Genomic DNA, 16323 nt, shown 5'->3' with positions numbered 1-16323 from the left:
CCAAAGCGACGCTATACTTTCTCCTTGCGTGGTCTGACAACCTTCTCTCACCCCATCTTCTTCATACACGATCACAGGCACCGTTGGTTGTCGTACACACAAAACGGGGCAGAAAAAAGTGGATGGAGAAAAGCGGAGAAGCATATATGCATGCATCCCTATAGGAAACTACTGCTGCCGTTGTACCAGGTCGTATCTTCCTTTTCCTAAAAAATTGGAGTGCCTTCAGCAAGCAGAAACTCGCTCGCGTCTTCTCTTTGCCGAGTGTCGAAAAAAGCTTACCATTTTTTCTGATTTTTTTTTTTAAGTACATATAGCTTTTCCTTCTTCGGCTCCTTACATTTTTTTACAGTAAATTAATTATGGTAAATAACCAAATTTAAAAATATTAGTAAATATCACGTAATTACATACCTGAAGAGTACCCTTTGAAAGCCATGATAGTGCGATAAAAATACGCTCTTTTACTTTAAAACGCGTGTGATGAGTAGCAAAATAGGCAAAAACCATACGAACCTGCACAGAAAACATTTGATTTGAAGAAAAATTACGTCACCCCTAAAAGTGTCATTTTTATTTGTTGGAATAATTTAAGAGCTAATGCTTAAAGTCAGTAGGTCAATTACACTTTAAAAAAGTTTCGTCAATCCCAATAAACGTTTATTTAAATTATACAATGACAAAATTATTCATCAAATATAATGAATATTTATTCAAATAAAATAATATTAATTAAAATCTGCTTGGTAACGTGATGTGTAATAGATTTAACTATTCATTTTATTCGATTAAATATTTTTTGTGCGTATTATTTGGATTAAAAAAAATTTTTTTTTTTGGTGTAAATTATGCGATAGGTAATTAACCATACATTTAGTTGATGCTTACGAAGGTTGTAAACTAAAAAAAAGTTACCACCACTCCCAGGATAATGCAGAGGCTGTGAAGGCAAAACCTGGACAGAGACCAGTTGCGCAGATCGATATCGGCCCCGATAATGCCAACGAGAACAGGCTGCATGAAGTGCCACATTACGTGCACAGCTTTGCGCAAGGGCTTCACCTGCGGGTGAATAAATTAGCATTTCTCATGAATTTCAAATTAATAATTTTCTGAACCTAGACTCCTGACTTTTTTATAATTATTTTTCTCAATTTTTTAAAGACATTTTCATTACAAAAATAATCATTGAAGATACAAAAAATTAAATTATATCCTGTGGACCGAAAAACGCTTGTAATGGTCAAGACCTTCATTACGTCACAAATACATAAACATGATTTTCTTAAGCTGGAGAGGACACAAAAAGTATGGTTTTTTTATTAAATTCATTTTATTTTCGGAATTTATTTCAATTGAAAAGTGATCATGAGTCTAAAATATGTGTTAGGAGTATATAACTTTTTTTGACAAGTTGGCGCTATGTGCGAAAATAAAGACCGTACGGTTAAGTTGTTTAACCTTTATTAGATTAAATTGAATATACATCTTTCTAATAGTGTATGCACACGTACAAATACAATAAAATAATCTGTTCAATACGTGTTTCCAATTCTAAAAGTAAAAAAAAGGACAATTTTCATAATTGATAAAATTTTAAATTTTATTTTCTTTCTTTTCTTTATGTTTGATAATATTAATTTGTTGACTGATTAAAGAATGTACATACAAAAAATTTCATAGGCACGGTACTATATCGTGAAAATAATAATCACTAACTTTATAAAGAATATTTTTGTCACATTTGTTTACAGCATAGAGTAATTTATTAATTTAGTTACATGAAAAAATTTTTTTTGTATTCATGTATACAAACTTAAAGAAGTCTCTTTGCCCCTATATCAGTTTTAAGGACTGTTACTAAAATATAAGTGTTGTAAGCTAATATACTGGTGGATCTAAAGCCACACACACGCGCACCCACCCACCCACACACACACACACACACTGTAGTTACTTCTCATTTTTGGCTGCATATACCGTCTGATCTTAATATATTTAAAGACGGGTCTAATTTGATCTCGGTGTACTTGGCCCAGAATATTTCTACTCCATAAAAATAAATACCTTTTAACAAAATGGAAAGTTAAGGTAAGTTTGATGCGTTGAGTTAATATTTTGTAAAGAATTTCTAAAGCCTTTATACACTGGCAATGAATAGTATTTCTAATGAATCTGTAGCCTCGAAAAGTTCTGAAATCAAAATATAAAAACGGTAAAAATTTTCTTTTTTTGGTGCAACATATGTCATAAATTTTGTGTGACACTTGTATATAAACTGTAGAGGTGTTTGTATTACGCTACAGCTACTTGTAGGAGATTGTTAAGGCAAGGATTCAGAAAGTGTCACCCATGTTATCGGGCAATCCAAGTTATGCAACAAAGAGAAATAAACGCAAGTTATGCAAATAAAAAGGTTTTATGTAAAAATTTTTACTGTGAGCATGTATATTTTGTACAAAACCAATTTATACATCTAATCGTAATTATAACATTGGTAAATAAATACCTTCACACTCTGCCCGGCAAGACAATCGCGACCCTACGAAACAATAATGAATGTTATTCTGTATGTTATTTTGCTCATATGCAGTGACAGTCTACTGTAAAGGGGGTTGTGAATATATGGCAGTCCATTGTACATAAAAATTAAAAAACTCATTGGTTCAGGTTTATCGATAATTATTATCACATCTTTTAATGAACATTGGTTTAGTTCCTTGAATTTTTAATTTTTTTGTTTTTACGGTAACTTGGGATACTCGTGTAGGTGAGATAAGCTCCAATTCGTGTAGTCGTATGCAATTCATTTTTAATTTCTTAAGATAAGTGATATCTCGTTTTGAAAAAACTATAGATAAAACGTCAATGTTCGAAAATTGGCTCAGCCTTCGGTTGTCAGAAAATTTCAAATACGTTAAAAAACAGTTACTTGATACATTGAGATTGATACCATGATATTTTAAAATGGTAGGAATTTATTAGGTTGCAGAAAATTGAAGTTGAGAAAGGAAAAAAAAATGCACGCAATAACAATTTGCTTTATGTGTTCAGAACAATCTCTTATATTTATTTCAAATGCAGTAAGTTTTTTAAGGTAGTACAATTTTATACAGATGTGCACGAATACGAATATACAAAATATATACATGTACAAATACAATCAAATAATTGATACAATATGTTAAATCGATTCTGTAAGTCGAAAAAGGACGATTTTTGTAATCAATAAAATTTTAGCTTTAGTCTTTTTTTTTAATTTAATAATACTTACTTACTAATTAATAAATATATATACTCAAATACACATTTCATTACAATACATAACAATTTTTTTATTTATTAGTTTTTTTTCATTTCTTTTTACTTAAATATACAAAAGACAAATATATATAACGAGGGCCCTTTTTCCTACTATACTAATTAAATAAAATATTTCATATATCAAGTAAGATGTATAAAAAGTATCATATATAACGAAGAAAAGAAAAAATTGTTAATATATTTCTTAAAATTACACATCACTATACTTATGTTATATGTCCTATACACTTAACGGCTTGAGTTACGGGCAGGGAGAGAAAAAAAAAAAACAATTAGCGGCACTTCTTCTTGTTTCCATGCACGCATACTCGCTGTGTATACAGTCACTTTAATCTCGCGTTTACCACTCTACGAGAACCCATTCTCTCTTTCTCTCGCATACACAATTTTTTCCAAGACTCTACTCATAGTGCACTTCTTTCCACTATATTAATAACATAAAATATTTTGTATCTCAAGTGAAATGTCCAAAAATATATATCATGCACAAGAAAAGAAATTGTTATATATTTTTTAAACCTACAAATTGCTATACTTATATTATATACACTAGACACTTAACGGCTCGAGTCACTTTTTGGCTTCACCAGGGAGAGTGCGGTTTCTTGCTCGGGTTCCACCTCAGGAATTTGAACAGTCTTTACAATTTCAATGTGATTTTTTTTAACTGGTGGTTTATAATACGGTGTTGAGCGCATTCGGTGCTTTCTTGACCTCGAGATAGCTGGAGATAAGGAGCAATCGTCCGGCTGAGGTACTTCTGGACGGCAGGAGGAAAAGTAGCTTGGGGAGCTGCGTGGTGGTGTCAGCTGGGAAACGATGTTGCGATTTTTTTGGTCCAACGATGGTAACATTAAACCAAGATCGGCAAGAGCGACCCATGGTGTCCTTAAATCTATGGGTAATTCCTCGACATTTGCACCCTCTTGCTCTTGCTCCTCTTGGCTGACCAGTGAGGCACTGGATCTGCCGGGGCTCAGCGGCAAAGGATTCCTTTGCACTGGCTTCACATGGCTGTCACAACGAGCCCGCTTGTGATGAGAGGCGATGGAGTGCTCCTGATCATTTTCCGAATCATCTGATCGGACGCGCTTTCGCTGCCTTGGAGTAACGTAGGATGAGGAAACTGTGGTCGGGGCTTGAATGGATGTTGGACGGATAGTATGATTGTGCTGGTCTCTGGATTGAGGTGGCAGCGAGGAGGATGAGCGGGAAGAAGATAGCACGGTCGCAGATGATTCGGACTTTGGCTTCTGTTTGGCAAGACTAAAATCTAAAGCTACAGAAGCCGCAGCCTGCAGTGAAGTAGCTACAGGAGCAGTATTTCCGCTGCTCGAGACCAAACCTGTTTTATTTAGGCACGATGATCTCAGCTCCTTCTGATCCTGGAGACTTTCTTGATGTTTCCGCCGCCTGCTATCCATCACATTCTTATTATAAGAATTAAATGGACGACATTGCTGCTGGTGTCGTCGCCAGGATGCGGGCTTACTCCGAAGCTTTTGAATGATGGAGATATCCACGTTCAAATCTCCACTCACTTCGTAAGGCATGATTACAGTATCCTGAAGTTGTAACTATTACTTGAATTTCAGTAAAACAGCTTCTGCTGTAATTTAGTTGCTGCACTTATGTCGATATACTATTGTCTTATACTGATAGTCACACTTCACTATAGTCTTTTGATAAAACCTTATCCGGCATCTACCGCACTATAGAACAGACGATTGACTGACTGGCTAGTTGCACTGAGCACAAGTTTCTTTAAATTATAAATGTAGGTATGTATGCACTCATTAGTATTGGGCCGCTTAGAAAGTTTGGAGAAGCTTCTGTCTCTATCCCCTACTTTACCTCGGTCTATTATCACTGCAGTGGAGGAGTGTGAAAACGGAATAACAATGTGAGCGTGCAGCCTTATCAGGGCGTCGCTATACTTTTTTTTTTCGACACTTTTTTATGCCACTACTGAAAAAGTCGAAGCTGCTACCTTTTTTTTTTCTATTTTTTTTTGTCTTAACACCACTCATATTTAACGGTGGGTAAGTAAGTACGTTTTTTCTGAGTACCACGCGCGTGTTTTCTCCGATTTTCTACTGACCTTTACCTCGTGTCACTGGGAGGTACTTTCAAGATGAGACAAGGGCGAAATTGAGACGATCTTTGAACTTTAATAAGCTCGAGTTTTCAGAAAACGGGCACTACTGTTTCAGTTATTTAAAAATAAAATGAAAAAATAAAATAATCATTTACTAAAACGTCCGAGGTTAGTCATTACCAATCGTTTCTTTGATATTTTACGTTATTGTGCGATGGAAAAAGTATATTCCACCCTAATTATGGTTTTAAAGAAACACCTAATCGCAGAAGATCCTAAGTTTCCTAAAAATTATTTTCTTTAAACAATCAACACTAAGTTCTCCTAAAAAATTAAAATCAATATGGAAGCATTTGTATACTGTAACCAGTGTAAAAAAAGGTAGTAAGGAACAATCGATTGATTGGTAGTTTGCGAGTATGGCCATGATTCTTTAGAATCATATGGAAAGAGGTGCAGAAGAAGCTTGGAAAATTCGACCAAGGGAAAAGCCGAAGACATGACCTTGTTTCAAGAAATCCTTGTTCTTGACTTTGGCAATGAGAAGCAGTCGCAGTTTTTGAAAAACGACGCGAGTATAGACTTCAATGAGACCAGTATGTTTGTGTGTGTGTACTCTAGAGGCCGTGAAACGTACAGCAATACAGTTTATGAAGAAAATTAAATGCGTATTTAGAATAGAATAGCTCTTACTATGAACGTTTTATTCTAGACAAATGTGAGATTTTAGGGTACATAAGTAATCTTCTCTTTTGACACATACGTCACTTACAGCATATTTATAATCTCGATAACTTTCTTTCACAGATCTATAATTTAAGGAATAACTGAAGTTTTATCAAAGTAAACACAATAAAACTTAATATATTTACTTACACAGCACTTTTTAGTCTTCGTTCTTATGATAAATTGAAATGAACATCAATATCAGTTAAGTTTAAAATCATCCCCTCATTAAGTACTGGAAGATTTCTTGAGTCATTTTTAGTAAAACTGCGAGTAAAATTGGTTTCTTACTTATAAGCTATCTTGTAATGTATATAGATAATGATATAAGGTTAAACAGCTTAACGGTATGATCTTTATTTTCGTACTTAGCGCCAACTTGTCAAAAAAAGTTATCTACACCTGATACATATTTTAGACTCATTATCACTTTTCAATTGAAATAAATTCCGAAAATGAAATGAGATTAATAAAAAAAACAATACTTTTTGTGTTCTCTCCAGTTTAAAAAAAAGGTGTTTATGTATTTGTGACGTAATGAAGGTCTTGACCATTACAAGCGTTTTTCGGTCCACAGGATATAATTTAATTTTTTGTATCTTCAATGATTATTTTTGTAATGAAAATGTCTTCAAAAAATTGAGAAAAAAAAATTTTATTAAAAATCAGGGGTCTATATTCAGAAAATGTCCATTTATTTCCAAATGTCAGTAGCATTTAAGCTGTTGATTTACAAGCCTATTTATATTTTGGACTCCTTATGTTTTTTATACTGTAAGGAATTGAAACTTTTTCGTCAGTGAGTCGGTAATTGGCTATTATTTTTGTCAACAACATTATTATCTAACATTTAGCGATTTGTTGTATTTAAAATGTATTGTAGGATGTTTGACTTTAGCAAGTGAAATAAATTTGAGACAAAAAATTTTCCCACATAATGGCGCGTAAAGTTTACAGAAACTTGACGTAATATAAACATGATTATTTATTGCTTTAGAAAGAGTACAGCATTACCATAATTTAAATACAGGTTTATTAAGGTATTTAGATTAAATTATCCTCATTTAGTTTATTATACGCAAGTATACTGTTCAAGTCGCTTGGGTAAGGTTGCGTTACTTACGCCAACGGTGTTTTTTCCTCTACAATAGGTTGATATTTTATTGTACTTCATTTTTTTCAACATGAAATTAGAAAACAACAAAATTAAAATAAACCACACGAAACAAATATTACTTTATTTCCTTGAAAGAGACTTTATAGTTAATTTTGATGTCCATTATTGGTAGAACTTACAAGAAGAACACTGCAACACGCGAAAATCACTTTAGTAACGTCAAAATTATAGTCTTAAGACTACATCAGTCATTTATTTAAACAGCAAACCTGTTTTTTGTTTGTTTATTGTTAAAAAATACTCAAACCCCCCCTGATTTGGTGTTATCATACGGAGAATGGCGTCTACTTTGGCTGATATACCTTACAAAAAACGGATCATTAAATGAATTTTGTTGTTTGAAATTCGCTCGAAATTTATAGCTGCAAACAGCTACTTTTGATATTTATTACTTGCACATGATTATAGCTACTTTATTATCAATTATAGCCATTATAGTAGCTTAGTATAGCTGTATAAATACAGCTGTAATTTATCTAGTTAAAATAATAGCTGCTAATTTTTGTCTGAGTCGGTGGGGAAAAAAAAAAAAACCCTCAAAGTTTCAGGTCACTTACATCAAATGGTACGGTAAGCACACGCCAGCCCGTGGTCGCTATCAGGGACATGATGATGGTGGCTAGAAAGCCACCGCCCGTTATCGAAACCTTTGTCGTAGCCGACGTGCACATGAGCGATCCCAGTACCAAACCGCACACTCGATACAACAGCGAGTACTTCTACGAGGATGAACGGATTAGTTTTCGCTGGGGTGCAACTATACTTGGATTAATTTTAAAGTAATTGATGCTTCAAATCTTTTTAAATGGAAGTTTTGCATAATTCACTTGCATCGAGTGAGTTGTCAAACAAAGGTGTGGATTCACCATGAATGCTCATTAAATTTTCCAATCGAAAAATTAAAAACACAGGGCACTCCGAGTATACTTTTAGCAAGCCAATGAATGCAAAAAAACTGTAAAGTAATCGATACGTTAACGTATTTTACTTTCAATGCAGGTTTCAGCTCTTTAGTTGCAAACTAATCGGCAACGATGGCGTTTACACTTTTGAAAATGAAACTCGGAAAGGAACTAACTTGCGATCTGTGGGGGAAGAAAACGAAGAAAAGGCCCAAGGTGGCCCCGACGAAGCTTCCGATGATCAAGTCCCGTATGCCTCCGTGCAGATGAGCCCACCACTGCGCCTGTTTTTTACCTGCCCGAAACGAACCACATTATATACACTGTCAAGGGGAAAAAAAAAAACCGTTTGCCTATATTAGTTTGCACCGTTTGTGAAGATGAAACCGAAGCAAATCGAGTAGACGGAGACGATGTGGACGTCGTCGATCGAGGCCGCGGTGAAGAGTAGACTCGCCATCTCCTTGTCCTCGCCGTAGCCACGCTCGGCCAGGGCAACGATGCAATTGATGGTCACCACCGGGGATATGCAGGCGATTATGCTCCTGCAAAGGCAATTAACCACCAAAGGCTTTGAAAAGCACAAACACACATTCGACTGGTTCACATATCCTCCGCGCGTATACTATTTCGAAAAGGAAAGTTCGGAGTTTACTTTTTTATATAAAATTGAAGGGAAGTATAGCATTGCACTCTTGTCCCGTATATATTGCGAAAGGAAGCGAATACAACGAGCTCGAGAATAGAAAGGTGCTCCATAGAAAAAATAAAGGTCTAGTCCTTACCCAGCGAGGAAGGCCCAAAGGACCGGGTAGCCAAGGATCGCGTAGCAACAGAGAGCCACGGTCAGCATCTCCATGGTGCAGGGGACGACGGCGAGATTGAGGACGGAGAAAGGGTGCTCGCGCAGGGCCGTAGAGGTTAGCTGAAGACCGGCTCGCAGCATGACGAAGGTCGTCGCGAAGTTGCGTATCTTCGAGGCCAGAGTACCGCCGAGCTCCTCGCGAATGTCGTACCTTATGACATATGTGTATATATTATACATGTATGTTATAACGAACAAAGCATATACTCGTGTATACCTACAAGTCGCAGTTGCGGAGGATGATGCCGGCGAGGAGCATGCCGAAGACGGGCGGTAGGTGGAGGTAAGGCAGGTGGGCGAGGCTCCAGCCCAGGAAGTAGGCGAATACGATGAGGCCGAATAGCCCGAAGAGCTGGTTGCCCGGGAGCATGGGATCGCCCAGGTACAGGTAGAGTATGGCGTAGCCCATGAGGAGGTGACCGGTTATGGTGATCAGCCAGAAGACTTGGGCGTAGGTGAACCGGTGGCAACAGGTCAGGGGATCCGTTACGAGGATCTCCCTGAGTTTGAGGCTGCAGCAGGTGCAGCGGTGGCAACAGGTCAGATCATCCTCGGTGAGCTCTGGTGGACTGGTGGGTGTGGGGGAGGACGTTTTTCATTGTACATGTAGAAATACGCCGAGAAGGGATTTTTTTTTTCCTTTATACCCGTTGGCGTCTTGATTACCGGTTTCTTCGGCTACTCTGTGGGCCGACATGATTTTTTTTTTTTTAATTTTCCACTCGTTGTTTATTATCTAGTTCATTGCTGAACGAACACGAAGTTTAAGGTATATTTTCTTTTTTTGGCCACGCCAACATATAGACAAAAACTATACAGGTTATAATCAGTGCTCTCAAATGTGACTGGCAAACTTGCGGGAAATTCAAATTGGCTATATGGAGCAAGACGCAAAACCCCAGATAACTCGACAACATTTCCTACACCATAACTTGATAAATTAATCCTAAGCTATTTAACCCAATAACCCAACGCGCCTAAAAGCAGTATCACAAGCTTTAATAATTAATAAAATACATTAAACAATAACGCAAGCGCCAATCCCCGCACAACCCGGGGCGCTTACTAGCCGCTTTGTTTATTAATTGAATAAATAAAATAACACAAGCGCCAATCCCCACACAACCCGGAGCACTTACTAGCCGCTTTGATAATTAAAATGATAAATAAAATAACACAAGCGCTAATCCCCACACAACTCGGAGCACTTACTGGCCGCTTTGTATTTAATTGAATAAATAAAATAACACAAGCGCCAATCCCCACACAACCCGGGGCGCTTACTGGCCGCTTTGTTTATTAATTGAATAAATAAAATAACACAAGCGCCAATCACCACATAACCCGGGGCGCTTACTGGCCGCTTTGTTTATTAATTGAATAAATAAAATAACACAAGCGCCAATCCCCACACAACCCGGAGCACTTACTGGCCGCTTTGATAATTAAAATGATAAATAAAATAACACAAGCGCTAATCCCCACACAACTCGGAGCACTTACTGGCCGCTTTGTTTTTTAATTGAATAAATAAAATAACACAAGCGCTAATCACCACACAACCCGGGGCGCTTACTGGCCGCTTTGTTTATTAATTGAATAAATAAAATAACACAAGCGCCAATCACCACACAACCCGGAGCACTTACTGGCCGCTTTGATAATTAAAATGATAAATAAAATAACACAAGCGCTAATCCCCACACAACTCGGAGCACTTACTGGCCGCTTTGTTTTTTAATTGAATAAATAAAATAACACAAGCGCTAATCACCACACAACCCGGGGCGCTTACTGGCCGCTTTGTTTATTAATTGAATAAATAAAATAACACAAGCGCCAATCCCCACACAACCCGGGGCGCTTACTGGCCGCTTTGTTTATTAATTGAATAAATAAAATAACACAAGCGCCAATCCCCACACAACCCGGGGTGCTTACTGGCCGCTTTGTTTATTAATTAAATAAATAAAATAACACAAGCGCCAATCCCCGCAAAACCCGGGGCGCTTACTGGCCATGGATTCCATCGGTGTACTCAGATGTGCATATATATATATATATATATATACACACATCGCTTTTAACTTAAACGTTGTAGCCATGGGATTATATAGTGACTTGCTTTTGACGATTTCAGAGTCAGTTCGCCTCGCGGTCCAGCCAAGCGCGAATCGTTTAACCGTCGCGTATAAGTACTCTTTTATACGTACTCTCCGCTCTTCGATCGTTACATCTGTGTATACACTTACCTTGCCGATTTTTCATTCAAATCAGTCGTCGGCTTCAAGTGAGCTTCCGAACCTTTTTTTTCCTGGGTACATACTTGATCAATCTTGTTTGCCTCGCGGAAAACGATAATTCGCTTTTTCCATTGCGAGCCTTCAAAATATAAATTATTGATCTCTCAATTTTTAAAACCGATATTCTAAACCGATATTTTAAACCGATAAACGATACAACTTTCTTTTCTCCGCTTTTTGAAAAGGTCTACAGCTAGCAAAATGAAGCTAATGCAGACTACAGTTCTGCTGGTCGCGCTGTGTGCCACTTCGGCGGTGGCGATGCTGCCCATGGGCAAGCAACGTATTTTACGGCTCGAAGGTACTCAGTGGAGGTAAGTGCCCTTGTTGTTGTTTTTATTTTCCCCAACACTATACATTCAACTATTGAGTAAATAAGGAAATTAATTTTTTTTCACGAAAATTCAGCTATTGAAACTCGTGCGATTGAAATCTTCGCTCAAACGATAATTGATATAGATCGGTTAAATAATTACTTATTTTTCGCGGTTATTATTTTTGATGTTCTGTTGATGCGCAAAAGACCCAACCAATCGGGTGCTCGAGGTAATTGTCCATCATTTTAATTATTACGCAATAATAGGTGTGCACTGTATATATAAGCAAGTGGAGCGAAGAATTTTTATGATACCCCTTATTCAATCGCGTATGTTGACGATGGAACGAGCCGGAAGCAAGAATCATCAGGAGAAAAAATTAAAAACACACAAATTGATTTACAAAGAAAATATATTCATTTGTTTAGTACAAAGCCTTGCAGGCGCCATACGCACCTTATTCGCTCGCAGCCCGAGAACATCTGCCGCTCGCCACAGCGAGCGAGCGTCGCGCCCCTTGCGCCGCCGCGCTCGTTCCTCCCCTCCGTTCTACCGCAGTTCCATACCCCGCATTTCGCCTGTTTCACGCGAGCTTCGACGTTAGGGCACTGTACGTCGATAGTGAAGGAGCAAACCGCCAAATTCAAAAACTGTACCAATTGATATCAAAGGAAACATCACGGCTTAATTCTTCGTGTCATCGAGACTACTTTTCAGCCTGAACGGCCCCAGACCTGCATCTGTGCACGCTAGTTTCGACCTTCAGTACAACCGGAACTTCTCGCTCCTATCGAGGTCTGTGATAACAAACGGTGGCTTGACGGCCGCGAGCTTCTCGCGCCTAAACAAGTCGCCTCGATGACTCCACAAAGAAGGCAAATCGACACCCCCGTCGTATATTCACTGTTTGCTCCTCCCCACCCGACCGCATTCAATCATTGCATCATACGTTAGCCAAATTACATGTGTTTTATCTCTGAGGTACACAGTAACGTTGCCCCTTCAAACTCGCAACCTTTAAATGCCTATTTTCGTCTGTTACAGCGTACTTGGCAGAGTAAGTCTCAAAGTTACAGGAAACGATTATTCGCCGCGTATGCGAACAAAGACTGGAGGTTTTTCTTACACGTAGCAATTCAGAAATACTAGTGGGAGAAGCTTTAAATCGATTTTATCATTATACCTTGTGTTTTTCCGGCAACTCTGAATTTTATTTTATTTTATTTTTTACATCTGTTCATTGGAACAGTCGTTAAAAAATTTTCTTTGATGTATACTATAGCATTAACTGATAAAATAAAAACAATCTTACGAGTAAAGTGTATCCCTATACGCGTAGAAGAGCGAAGATAATATTTAAAGATCGAAAATAAAATAAAAAAAACCCGCAAGCCGATTCGTTTTTGAGATATTTCAACGACGAAGTAATATTATTTGTATAAATATATGGGCCTCTGACGTATTATCATTCTATGGCGAAGGTCAACTGGTTTCAAACTATACTTGTGTACACCCATACAAGGTTCATTTTTTGCACGTGGAGGTATACATTTGATACAGGTTTTTACTCGATGACTTAAATTTATTTATGAAGTGCACCTTTGTTATACCTCCGATTTATTTATCAACCTTGAATCAATGAGAAACAATTTTCCAAGACTTGGGACATACTAAGTATTTCGTTGCGCTAATCCCGGAAAAAGGGGAATTTTTTTTCGAGGATCATAGAAATGGTTTGAAATCTCTTGGCCGGTTATAAGGAAAAAATATTTTTCTCTTAAAATAAATTTAAAAAATTGTTGCTATTTTAAAATTAGAAAATGCGGTAATTACGCAGAAGTGGTGCTCCACCCCAATTTGAATCTTTAAATTTTTTTATGGTTTCGAGCCATTTTCTAATAATTATAAGGTGGGGAAAGACGTTTTTTACCATTTTTTACCATTTTTACGAAAGTGAAATTTTTTTCTGTAATTGAAGCGAAATATGTCGTGGGTTGGGAACAAAAATTGCAAAGAAAAAAAAATGAACATACATGGTTTTCAACAAACACACAGCAACCAGTTGTGATAGCCACACATGCGGCCAGCACGCCAGGTGTACGATGAGCGAGGGCCGGCCGGTTTGTTCGTGTTTGAATCTGTACGATGGCGATCCTCTTACGAGGTGCGAGCGTGTCGAATGCATCAGTAAGTATTTATTATTATTATAATCATCATCATCATCATCAGCCACAATGTCAGTTTTTACGTTTCGTATACCTGCAACATACTTAATTGGCAATGCCTAATCTATCATCGAGCACTTACGTCACCATAAAAAGGTGTGCGCGTGTATATATATTTACGGAAATATAGTACATACAAGTGGAGTATCAAGCTCACTTGTATATACCATAATTGCATGGCAAACGATTATATTATTACGCACGGCGAACGCGCAAGGTCACGTAGCCCCTTTTTTTGGTTCCTCATCGAGCCTTATTTCGTAATCTTTTCATCACACATTTCTGGATCGCGTTATTGACTAGTTCTCACAATTTATTTTATTTTTTTTATCTTCTTCTATTACGATTCGAACAACTACTATACCGATTAACTCGTTTCTTTTCTGAAAATAAAATAAATGCGAGTTAAAAAGAAAAATAGTGCAATTCAATAAAGGGTGTGCATGGTCACTTCGATCAACAATCATTAACCGAGCGCGTATATGTTTTTTAAATTACCAATACTAAAATATAATTTAAAAATTTTTAACGGGAATCAATGGGGATTAAAAATCCTGCAAATAAAAGAAATAATATATCTGTTTTGTCCCCGGAATTGCAGTAAACGAGGATTGCATTGGAAGCCGCACCTGCAGTGGGAACCGATGCATCGATCCGTGTACCTACGCCTGCGGCACAAACGCGCTCTGCCAGACGGTCAACCACATACCGGTGTGCAACTGTCCTCCAGGTCACACGGGCAATCCTCTGCACAATTGCGTCTACGACCCTGGCAAGTACATTTTTTCTTTTTTTTTTCTTTTTTTCTCAATGTTATGAACAACTACATACATTTACTCCCTGGCGTAAAAGTAAATTTCATGATGATATCCCAAACAGAGGCGCCGTGCAAGAGCCCAAATCCTTGTGGGGCCAACACCAAGTGCGAAGTCAAGAACGGCGTGGCGGTGTGCTCTTGTTTGTCGGGATACCGAGGGCGTCCTCTCGAAGGCTGCCGTCACGAGTGCGAGTCCGACTTTGACTGTCCCCAGCACCAGCACTGCTCGAAGGACTTTCGCTGCGAGAGCCCGTGCGCCTCCGTATGCGCCGAGAGCGCCGAGTGCAACGTCATCAACCACCGAGCCAACTGCGCCTGTCCCAAGGTCATCATCATCATACACATCTTTTAAACCACATATACATTACATACGTAAAATACATAACCATTGAAATTTTTTTTCTCATTCTTGCAGAATTGGCTGGGTAACCCGCTCATATCCTGCCAGCCCGAGTGCACCCAGCACTCCGACTGTCCTGCCGGCAAGCCTGCCTGCCTCTATCAGAAATGCGTCGATCCTTGCGAGGGCACCTGCGGCACCAACGCCAATTGCGAGCTCCGCGACGTAACGCCCGTCTGCAGTTGTCCCAAGGACAAAACTGGCGACCCCTTCGTTTTCTGTCGGCCCTTCACCGATTGTATAATATATACATACATACGTGTATTAAATTAATATTAGCGCGTACATTATGCAAAATGCCCCCGATAACAACAATAACTCTTTGGGGCTACAATGTTCATTGACTTGCAGAGGACCTGTGCAGCGGGAATCCGTGCGGTGCCAACGCCGAGTGCCGACCGGGCCATGACAACACGGGTAAGAAGCGCCCGGTGTGCAGGTGTCCCCACGGCTATGTTGGAAACGCGCTAATCAGGTACACGTGTGTATATATATTGCATTGTATGCAATTTGATCTGATTTAAGTGATGTATGACATATTATGTTATCAGTTGTAAGAGGGGCGAGTGCTTGTCCAACAACGAGTGCCCGGACAATCAGGCGTGCATCAACTTTGCCTGTCAGAACCCGTGCACGGGCCATGAGTGCGGTTTAAATGCCAATTGTACACCTAGAAGACACATTGCAGTGTGCCAGTAAGTATTATTAATCATACTAAAAGAAATACACGCCAAGTATCAAGGAGGTATAAAAAAAATACATTAAGAGTGATAAAATTTATGTAAATTATTCAATACGTGGGTATCGATGAATTGATAAAACAAAAAATTATCACTTACTTTTCAGGTGCGCCGAGGGTTACCGAGGGGACGCACTCTTCTCCTGCAATCCCATCGAGGGTGGCCGTGCAGCCAACTACTACGGTCGCTACGCGCGCTACTGATTCTTATTTTTATTCCGAGCAACTGTTTTTTTTTTTTTTTTTTTTTTTTTTTTTTTTTTTTTTTTTTTTTTTTTTTAATTTGGATATTAGGGTAGTTCCCACTATCTACTTATGTTGTACATAAATAACGTGTTCGATCCCTCCCTGTTTTCCACCTGTTGCAGTATTTTTAAGTTATTTCTCTCAGCTTATGGAGGTAATTGACCTTGTTTTTGTATACAACCGC

The 16323-nt window shown here is 38.2% G+C and overlaps 1 protein-coding gene and 1 pseudogene across 1 annotated transcript; one reads left to right on the top strand and one right to left on the bottom strand.

Moving 5' to 3' along the window:
- Positions 1–414: 414 nt before the first annotated feature.
- On the bottom strand, positions 415–9789 carry LOC149373153 (sodium/hydrogen exchanger 9B2-like; the record flags this gene model as incomplete). The annotated part of the gene is made up of 8 exons (XM_089597844.1): positions 9740–9789; positions 9314–9661; positions 9013–9243; positions 8597–8772; positions 8404–8522; positions 7883–8044; positions 916–1062; positions 415–516 (listed from the first exon to the last, which is right to left on the bottom strand). Coding segments are annotated over exons 1-8 (1335 nt in total), but the record flags the coding sequence as incomplete, so codon positions are not given.
- A 1743-nt stretch (positions 9790–11532) lies between these two features.
- On the top strand, positions 11533–16114 carry LOC149373152 (uncharacterized; annotated as a pseudogene).
- Positions 16115–16323: the final 209 nt, after the last annotated feature.

The sequence above is a fragment of the Copidosoma floridanum genome, unplaced genomic scaffold, assembly GCF_036245765.1.
Source record: "Copidosoma floridanum isolate Cflo_tuat_1 unplaced genomic scaffold, Cflo_Japanese_pri ptg000040l, whole genome shotgun sequence".
Taxonomy (NCBI): domain Eukaryota; kingdom Metazoa; phylum Arthropoda; class Insecta; order Hymenoptera; family Encyrtidae; genus Copidosoma; species Copidosoma floridanum.
Note: the sequence above shows the minus strand (reverse complement) of the source record. Positions and strands in the feature narration are given on the sequence as shown.